At 34.4% G+C, this 10,043-nt stretch overlaps 1 protein-coding gene across 2 annotated transcripts; it reads left to right on the top strand.

The window, feature by feature from the left end:
* The first annotated feature begins 223 nt into the window (after positions 1-223).
* Positions 224-8,892, top strand: LOC144572485 (DUF21 domain-containing protein At2g14520-like). Of its 2 annotated transcripts, XM_078322075.1 has the most exons (11): positions 224-457; positions 3,760-3,836; positions 4,557-4,640; positions 4,745-4,858; positions 4,954-5,040; positions 5,399-5,538; positions 5,784-5,871; positions 5,963-6,036; positions 6,358-6,470; positions 6,827-7,077; positions 8,485-8,892. In XM_078322075.1, the coding sequence occupies exons 1-11, from the start codon at positions 280-282 to the stop codon at positions 8,545-8,547; spliced, it is 1,269 nt and encodes a 422-aa protein (XP_078178201.1). In that variant the 5' UTR covers positions 224-279; the 3' UTR covers positions 8,548-8,892. The 2 variants fall into 2 exon arrangements, with proteins under 2 accessions (XP_078178201.1, XP_078178202.1); XM_078322076.1 differs by lacking the exon at positions 8,485-8,892 and having other exon boundaries at positions 6,358-6,467; positions 6,827-6,950.
* Positions 8,893-10,043: the final 1,151 nt, after the last annotated feature.

Below are 10,043 nucleotides of genomic sequence, written 5' to 3'. Positions count from 1 at the left end.
ATATACACACAAATACATTCATGTCAAGGAAAATAAGAAAAAATGCCCAATGCTTGTACGCCTCTATTTCATTCTTTAATTAGTGCATCTTCGTTTAGAAAAGAATGGAGAAGTGACCTCGACACAAATTGAGTATATCGAAAGCACGAGCTAAATAAAGCGAAAGTCATATTTTACGGAGCTCTCATGCGAAGCATAACCTTATAAAAGAGAGAGAAGAAATTCTTGACAGCCACTGTCAAACTAAAAAAAAACAAAGAGAGAGACTAGAGAGAGCTTATGGGGGTGGAGTACCACTGTTGCGGAACTGGATTCTTCGTGCACATCGCTATGGTAATTTTACTGGTGCTATTCGCTGGGCTAATGTCCGGTCTAACGCTGGGGCTTATGTCGCTTAGTCTTGTCGATCTAGAGGTTCTCGCCAAGGCGGGACAACCTCATATCCGGAAGAATGCTGGTTAGATATTGATTTTCATCCATTTTGTCTTATTTTTGTTGCTCATATCATACCCATGAAAATGAGCTTAATTTATTTTTCGTGGAGTCGCTCCCCTGTTTGGAGATGTGGGATGGGTCATGGGGATATGGTTAACCAAGCACATTACAGAATTTTGATCCCTGTTAAGGATTGTGTAGCGAGTTGTTGAAATTTGAAACCCCAGGCTGTGTGCGGCGCGTATTAGATAGTGATGGTGCCCACTGTCAACTTGCTCCGCAGAGTTCAGAGCTAAACATAACAGAGGATAAGGAACTGATCATTGAAAGGTTGTAACTGATCCACTGGTGGTCTAGGCATAGACCGACCTAGTGTTGAACAATGTCAGCATTTGACGCAGTTGACACAGGTGGCAAGTGCTGAGACTGTTCAACACGAACACGAGTTCAAATTAAGTAAAGTAACTCAATTTTTGGGTTTTGGATCAGAATTGTATGATTCAAATCCGTGATAATTTATTCTAAAGTGGAGTGCACACATTCCGAGCAATTGATTCGAATTTCAAGACGATCCTTAACAACGGATTCAAAACATATGATCCCAATTCAAAACCCAAAAATTGCGTTACTTTAGGGGAACCGGACTCGTTCAACACTAGGTGTTAAATGTTGATGCTGTGTCGAGCATTGAACACGCTGTATTTGGAAATTTTAGACAATTTTTAGTATTTTCGGGTCTCTCGTATGTGTTAACACACTTCTTTTTTTTATTGGATAGCGCTATTTTGGGGGCTCACTTTCAAATATTGAGGGCATAATGAATTCTTTTCTACTTTTATACAATTTTTGCTCCTAATTATTGATTTCATGAATTTTTCTATGTTCTAAACTTAATTATTCTATACAAGGAAAACTGTTTAATAAGGTGAAAGAAATAGCTGTCAAATTTAGGCCTCTTTGTTTATAGAAGTAAATAAATTGGTATGGACAAATTTTATCTTCAATAGCTCACATTCACATGGTATTGATAAGTATAAATCTTAAACTTATAACAAAAACTTGTAATGCATCATGTTAAAAAATTGAAAACTAATTAAAGTTGAACCAAATCAATAACTGAACCTAAATTTAAAACATAGCCTACTTAATTAGCACTTGTGTAATATGATTTTTTTTTTCTTCTAAAATACATTTAATTGATATTTCAAAAATATCAAGCATTATTCAAACTAGAAAACTATTTTTTTGATCAAATGTTTTAAAAAATTTAACAGTGTAATTTTAATGATTTTACGATAAATTCCTAATTGATTTCAAATTGACTCAAATATCAAAATGACTTTAATTCTTTAATTTAAAATAACAGCCTCCTAAAATATTGCAAATTGGATGTTTAAAACAGGAATCTCCGAAACATAACCTCCTAATTTGTCCTAAAAAATTATATATAAATAGTAACAATTAAAAATCTTTGATCTACTCAAACTAGAAAACAAAATATTGTAGCTTATTTGCTTTAATATTGAGTTCAAGCAACTCTTATCATGTCTTCTAAAATGGATGGAGCTAGAATCATATGTGAATATGGAAAGAAAGATATATTTGATAAGAACCAGGTATTGTGCATGGTATTTCATTTAATGCATTATTACAAATTAATTAACTTCCTTTACTGTTCATGGTATTTCTTTTAATGCATTATTATAAATTAATTGGCTTTCTTTATTACAATATGAAGCAAAGATAGAATATAATTATTGAGAGTAAAATTGGTCTTAAGATAAAAATACATTCCTCCGCGCTGAATATAGTGTTTTGTAACTTGAAACTAGCATCGCCCTTTTTATTATGTTAGTCTACAATCAATATCCTCTGAGGTAACAAAATATTTCAGTTTAGATCCGGACTGTATGCACGATCAAAATCCAAATCAATTTGACCCCAAGTAAAAGGCACGGGGCTAGGGCTGCTAATGAGTCGAGCCGGTTCGCGAATCAATGAGTTGAGCGGCTCAATATTTCATAATGAATCGGACTCGAAACTGAAAAAAGCTCAAACTCAACTCGGCTCAATTTTGAAAGAAAAAAAGCTCGATTCGACTCGACTCATATAAACACTTGGCTCGACTCAGCTCGGCTCGCAAGCTCGTGAGCCGGCTCATATTTTTACTTAAATTTTCTGTTGTGCGCGTAACTAATGCCTCAAAACCCAAACCAACCCACACGTGCATAAAGAACCGAGTTCGGACGGTCTGGATCTTAAATTAAAATTTGGTCCGACAGCCGACTTTAGCCATTAAATTAGAATTAAGATTAGTATGCTATCAATCTGCGCAAATGTTAAAGTTGACAACACAATTCTTGATGCTGATCGGACGTCTCGAGAGTGGGCAACGGAACGAATTTGGTCCGATAGATCATTGGACTGCACCCCGTTTCCAGTTTGCAAAAGGAAGATAATTAATTAGAAGTAAACCTTATTTCCTCGTTGGATTATGTAGCGACAAGAGCATGGCAATATTGTAAATATCGAAAAATAACAAGTCTATTCAATATTTCTCTCACAAAAAAAAAACTCAAGATGACAGTAAGTAGCACGGAGCACTCAAAATTGATGCCTCAAAATTAAAGTCGCGCGTAATTAATGCCTCAAAATTTGCTATTGTTGCGAAATTTAGATCAGACGGTCTGGATCTAAAATTAAAATTGGAGTTACCTCAGGTGATATGAATCCAGCAAAGACCAAGGCGCAAACACGCAAACAATCGCTCTTTTTTGGAGTACCTTTCCACTATTGCAAAATTTCACAAGCTGAGTCGACTCAAGCCGACAGTAAGCACCTTTCCACTTTATTGTAAAAATATGAGTCGGCTCACGAGCCGACTCGCGAGCTTGTAAGCTGAGTCGAGCCAAGTGTTTACATGAGCCGAGTCGAGTTGATTTTTTTTTTTTCAAAATCGAGCTGAGTTAGAGCCAAAACATTTTGCTTCCCTCATTGAGCCAAGCTGAGTTTGAGCCGAACCTTAATCATTAGCAGCCCTACACGGAGCCTCTTTAATGTTCAAGTGGATTCTATCAAACAGTTCGAATCTAAACATAAATATTCTGTTACCTTAGGTGATATGAATTCGTTAGTCCACACCCCAAGTTTCATTTTGTTTTCTGTAATAACATGTGGGACCAATATGTGACTAATAAGGTTGTGAAGACCAAAAAAAGGGAAAAAAAACAGTAAGATTTGTGTTAATTTGATTAACTTTGTTCCTGGACTACTTTCTATTAAAATATAATTTTTTGTTCATTTATTTCTTCTTTACATTGGCAGCGAAAATATTGCCAATTATGAAACAACATCATCAGATACTATGTACTCTTCTTATTTGCAATGCCATTGCTATGGAGGTAATAAGCATATAATGCTCTTAATTATTTGTTGTCGAATCATCTTTTAGATCATATATCAAAATAAGACAAATAAGTATAAAATAAGCGGCCTCATAATGATTCTGCATAATCGGCCAGCTGCCGACCCATGTCTTCAAGAGTTGGGCTACGGTGTTTTGGGAAATGAAGTTTTTGTTTTATTTTTTTCTCATATTTTGTGATTTTAAGGTCTAAAAGTCTATCCGAACCATTCAACACTAAATTTTACATTTTTTTTACTATTTTTTTAGATAGAAAGAAAATCATTGTTTTTTATAGTTCATAATTTTCTAAAAAAAAATGTAAAATTTGGTCTACAAGTACATTTTAAAATGAAAAGAATATTTTGGATTGATAGTTTAGAACATGTGTTTTCCGAAAACACCTTAGCCCACCTGTAAAACAATATCTAGTTGACATGCATCTTTAAAAGTAAAACATGGGAAATATAAATTGCATGCCACCGTACCTCTGTCATTATAGCGACCAATACCACCCCTTCTCCCTTTCATTTGTGTAGAGATAAAAGTAACTTTGTTCTTTTGTTTGGTAATGTGAAACTGCCAAAGTTAGGAAATCTAACCCAAAATCTATTTATTCATAACTACGAAGATTGCAGATATTGAATGGTACAGCATATGCATATATCTATGCAAATGGTTTGTTAATCCCGACTTTCTCTCTGTGATATGGTTCCAGGCGCTTCCTATTTTCCTCGATGGTCTGGTTCAAGCATGGAGCGCAGTACTAATATCTGTCACATTAATACTTGTGTTCGGTGAGGTGATAACAAATTGTCACGAATTAAATTAATTACTTGTTAAAATGGTGAGAATCTATATGTTTATGCTGATTACCTTTTACATTTGTTTATTCTTGTATCAAAGATCATACCACAGGCAGTGTGCACAAGGTATGGGCTAGCGATTGGAGCAGCGGTCGTGCCATTTGTTCGTATCCTCGTCATTGTTTGGTATCCCGTGGCTTTACCTATAAGCAAGGTCTTAATTTTTTATTATTTCTGTTGACATGCTTAAATGCATACTTCTCTTAGGTGTCCAGTTTTTGTTTTACTAACAACTTTAGTTGCTCTCAGTTTTTGGATTACTTGCTAGGACATGATCGTGTGCTTCTATTTCGCAGAGCAGAGCTTCAAACGCTTGTTAAGCTTCATGGAAATGAGGTTAAAGAGTTCTATTTTGTTACTATCATCTGATTTCAATTCGGGTTTGCATACCACTACACCAGTATGGTAATTAATATGGGGCCAATGCAACCAATTATGCAATTAAGCCTTAATCTGACCAAAACTAGCCTTCGCATCAATTTCTTAATTTAACTCTCAGAGATGGATTGAAGCATTATTTAAGCATCAACCATCCTTACTTTAACCCAAAGGAGCTTAATTTCACTGACACATTGTTTAACTAAACTGCAAAATGAATTCATAGATTAAACGAAAGCTTAACATTGTGTTCAAACTGGCAGGAATGCCTAAAGCTGTCCTGTGAGTATCAGCTCTAATTCTTTATAATTGTTAGGCTGGTCGAGGAGGAGAATTAACTCTTGATGAAACAATGATAATTAATGGGGCACTTGAATTAATAAAGAAAAAAGCTAAGGATGCCATGACACTTCTATCTGACACATTTGCAATTGACATCAATGCAAAGCTTGATAGGTTAGTCTCCATTTTGTTGTATTGCTTTTTATGTTGCTTAGTTGGATAAGGAGAGTCAATCAATGTTGAGTTTTCTTTAGGAACACGATCAATGTTAAGTTGGGTCAATCCTACTTGAAACTCTTTGAAGTGAATGTGAAATTGACACTAAATTTTGTCATAATAAACAACAGGAGCATAATTGCACATTTCTTTCTTGCTTATAACAATGTGTGATCTTTTCTTATATTTTATTTATAACGCAGAAAGCTGATGCAAGAGATACTGGATAAAGGTCATAGCAGAGTCCCTGTTTATTGCAAGGAAAAGATGAACATCATAGGATTAGTTCTGGTATGCATATTGATTCTTAAATAATTATTTTTATCAACTTAATTTTTTATATGTTTGTAATAATTAGTCATGCGGTAGTTTAAAATTTCAGGTGAAGAATCTATTATCAATAAACCCTGATGATGAGGTTCCTGTGAGGAACGTTACTATTCGAAAGATCCTTCGGTAAGCAAGACATTTATTTTATTTAATCTTCCTCTCATGAAGATATTGATCTTTGAACTAAAGTTTTATGATTTAATTAGTTAATTATATAATTCTACAAGTAGATTTTATTTCAACAACGTAAACAAACTTATTTTTATATAAATGGAAAATAACAACATGCAAAAATGATAATACAACACCATTGTAATTTATATATTCTTTTTTTTTTTTTAGTAAAGATTGGAAGTCGAGCCATCTAACTATTTAATATCCTTATTATTACAACAAAGAATTCTCCCATCCGAATTGTAATCTATATATTTGAAATGAAATCGATAGGTTTCCAGAAGACATGGGGTTGTATGCTATACTGAATGAGTTTCAAAAGGGGCACAGCCACATGGCAGTTGTAATGAGACAAAACAACACTGCAAAAGAAGGAGCTATTTGTGGTAAGATTTAAATAAAAAATTGTGCATTCTAGAATCTCACATAATAAGTAGAAATTAAACCCCAAGGTGCAACGGATCCGTATCCTCCCAGAGGTACCCGACTCAACACAATTGCAATGGACGGCCCAGATTTAATTTCAGCCGGTGGGTGATCGGATGACAGTAGGGGGGCAGTATTATTTGTGCTTTGAGATTCGTGCTAAGTTAAAAATTTCAATTTTGGGCCGTCCAATTCAATTCTACTCAGTCAGGTAACCTTAGGGGATACGAATACAGGTGCAACTATCAACTTCCAAAGATCTAGACAAATAATAATTAAATATTCATCATTCTGATCCGTAATATCCCTACAAAAGAAATAAAGATTGAAATTGAGGGAGAGAAGATAAGTGAAAACTCGACAAAAAGTATAAAGACGATGCAGAGATGCAAGAGTTTCCCCAACTCAAACAGGCATAACCGAACGGTTAGTAGGACCAAGAAGTCGACTGGTGCCAAAACAGAGGTGTTGCAGCTGCATGACAAGCCGTTGCCTGTACTGATCGAAGAGCACAAGGAGGCCATTGGCATCATCACCATGGAGGATATCATTGAAGAAATAATCCAGGTTAATTTAATTTCTTTTACTTTATTTTTATTCAAAGATGAAATGGAAAGAGTCCATTTCTACAAGGAAGTGTTAGAAGTCCCCATACATGTACCCAGTTATATCCCTGAACTATTTGAATTTATCCAAGTTGTTATTTTTAAAGACAACTGCAAAGTTGGAAGTAGAACCTTTTTGGTTGCGAAATTATTTTGTTCATTTTTTTTTTTTTGTTTGGAAGAAGAAATTTATATTTCATGTGTGCAAAATTAAAAGAAAGATATGCAGATTATAGACCACTTGTTTGCAAAATTAAGATATTCTTTATATCGATTCATTTAATCCAAGAAACTTATCTAGAAAAGAAAATATTGTGACAAAATTGATTTTGGGCAACCGTAGTACAGCCATATGTGTGCGGTTACAGGGCTCATTTTTTATTTCCATATTTATATCAACTAGAGATATTATAGCCCATGATCTCTTGACACCTAATTTCCTATGCCAAAGGCTTAATGGTTACACAATACATTGTGGTGCATTCCAAATGGAATACTCGCTCCATCATTACAGAGTAAATCAAGGCCCAAAAAGGTTGAGCATAGTTTTAGTGTTTTTGGGCTTTTGGCATATTAGACCCCTCAAGCCCCAAAAGTCAATAAAACATCTAGCTCTTAATAGTCAAAGAGGGATCAAGTACCTTGCTTAATACAGGAGAACCGCACCTTTTTTTTTTTTTTTTTTTTGTCTAGGGTGGATTAGAATTCTCCATTTGAATTTCAAACATGCAACCTCTCACATGGAGAGTGTTGCCTTTAACCACTAAACCAAAGGGTGGTTCTCACCTAATTTGCGGGTTATGTTATTACTTGTTAATATCCAGACTGGTCAATTACAAGGTGGCCTTCATTTATACTAAATATTGAATTAGCGATACATATACCAGATGAGATAAGGTTTGACACTTTCTGTGCCAGCCAGCATATTAGAGTTAATTATGATTAGTTAGCATGTGTGGTTGTAACAACCGGTTAGTTAGTAATTGGAAGCAGTTAGGCCGCTGTTAGTACTGTAACAGAAAAGTTGTTAGCTTAGACAAGCTAGGTTTTTAAATAGACATCAAGTACTTGTAATTAGAGACTAATCAATGAAATAGATTACTGGTATTTTCTGGGCACATCTTTAGTTTTTTTGTTTTTTTTGGTCTGTTATTGAGTGCTCTAGAGACACTGTCACCCTGCTAACAAATAGATTCGCATTTCCCTGCTCATTATTCCAAAACTGGTTCGACTGGAATCTACGGACATACCAGCTGGTTATAGAGTTCTCTATTTTTCTTTAATTCTCTTTGTGCAGTAGGTCATCCCCGAAAAATCAACTTCTTCATTCCTTAATTCTTTCCTAATTTTTTCAAATTTTCTTACACAGGAGGAGATTTTTTATGAGAAAGATATTAAAGAGGCAGATGTTCAAGAGCCATGTGGATGTTAAAAAGAGAGAAGTTCAGGGAGAGGCCTAGTATATGAATAGCGTCGTGCACAGTCTCATCTTTTGTTTTTTTTTTAATAAAGATTTCTGTTAACTCTGACATCTGTTTATCTTCAGATGTCTCTTGAGGAATTGCACTTAGGTCTCTTCGTAAAGTTACGAGGTTCATAACTATCTGTGATAGGTAGGTCTCTTGTTTCAGTCTAGTTGCTTTGGTGCTACCTGTTTTTTTCTTTTCTTTTGTGTTTCTTCTTTACTTCTTGTGAAGTTCTTAACCTTTTCTGTATTCAATCATTCAGTAGTGAGAGCTGTATGTAAGAAAATTTAATAAAAATGCAATTAGAGTTATCTTAGCAATACACGAGTTTTTATGAACTGTTGTAATTATATCTTTCACTAAGTGAAACGGGAATTTCTGCCTTTTAACAAAAAACAAAAAATTATTTGTATCTACAAGCGTGGATTCGCAGGCCGAGCTTCAAAATATTTAGGTAGCTGATTGGGTGGGCTGATCCGCATGTGGATCATGAAAACCTGTCCACTAACTTGGGTTTGCCTTTGGATTCAAGGGACTCCTGATTCGAAACCAGAGACGTTCCTTGCATTTGACAAGTGAAATAAAATTAAAGTCAAATAATTTTTAAAAATATTAATATTTGATGCAATGAAGTAATAGATGTAGAGTGGAAAGAACGTAATCAGTCCGTGAAGTATCGATCACGGCACGCGAATGATAATGTTACGTGAATCAGTCCGTATTCAAACGTAACTGATCACGTTTAACTATTTTTCTCATAATTTTAATTAGTTTATTCAAGATTCACTATTTGATCAACATATAACGGTCTTAATTACATGTGACTCGCATGACCACGTGCGGTGTTGTGACTAGATCTTTCGTTTGACGTGTCGTGCCATGTCAAATTTTTAAAAGATAATCAAAGCGTACGAATGGTCACGGTACATGACATATGAGTTACATCACGTAACCGATACACATGCTGTGTCATTCTATAACAGAGCCGACTCTGCCGTGCTATTTTTTTAGTAGATCTACATTAAGCAAAAATATCAAATTGCACTCATATATAGATAGATAGATATAGTGAGAGAGAGAGAGTATTTTAGTTATAATGATATAATTCCAGTCTAAGTTAGATAGATATATATTATGTTAGTAAGTGAAGTCATAAGAATAAAAAATATCAAAAGTTAATGAATTTAATTTTTAACTTTATTCCATCTATGAAGGTATTTTACTTTACTTTATCTTAAAGCACCTATATTTGGTGCATTAGAATGTCTTAAAGAATTTTAAATCACCACTATTTCACTTGTCAGACACCCCAATTATGATAAACATAATGTATGAGGAATTATCACGCACATTTAAAATAAACAACCGCAAGCCTTCCGATTTTGCATATTCATTTAAAAGTTGTAGTTACTTTTTTATACGAATAGAGCATTAGTGTTTCTACTTAAACAAATACTCTCTT

This window comes from Carex rostrata, chromosome 20, assembly GCF_964058835.1.
Source record: "Carex rostrata chromosome 20, lpCarRost1.2, whole genome shotgun sequence".
Lineage (NCBI taxonomy): Eukaryota > Viridiplantae > Streptophyta > Magnoliopsida > Poales > Cyperaceae > Carex > Carex rostrata.
Note: the sequence above shows the minus strand (reverse complement) of the source record. Positions and strands in the feature narration are given on the sequence as shown.

Coding starts and splice junctions, on each gene's coding strand:
- LOC144572485 (XM_078322075.1), top strand. CDS start 280: ATGGGGGTGGAGTACCACTGTTGCGGAACTGGATTCTTCGTGCACATC. Junction 5,539..5,783: donor ATCAATGCAAAGCTTGATAG/GTTAGTCTCCAT, acceptor TTTATAACGCAG/AAAGCTGATGCAAGAGATAC. Junction 5,872..5,962: donor ACATCATAGGATTAGTTCTG/GTATGCATATTG, acceptor TTAAAATTTCAG/GTGAAGAATCTATTATCAAT.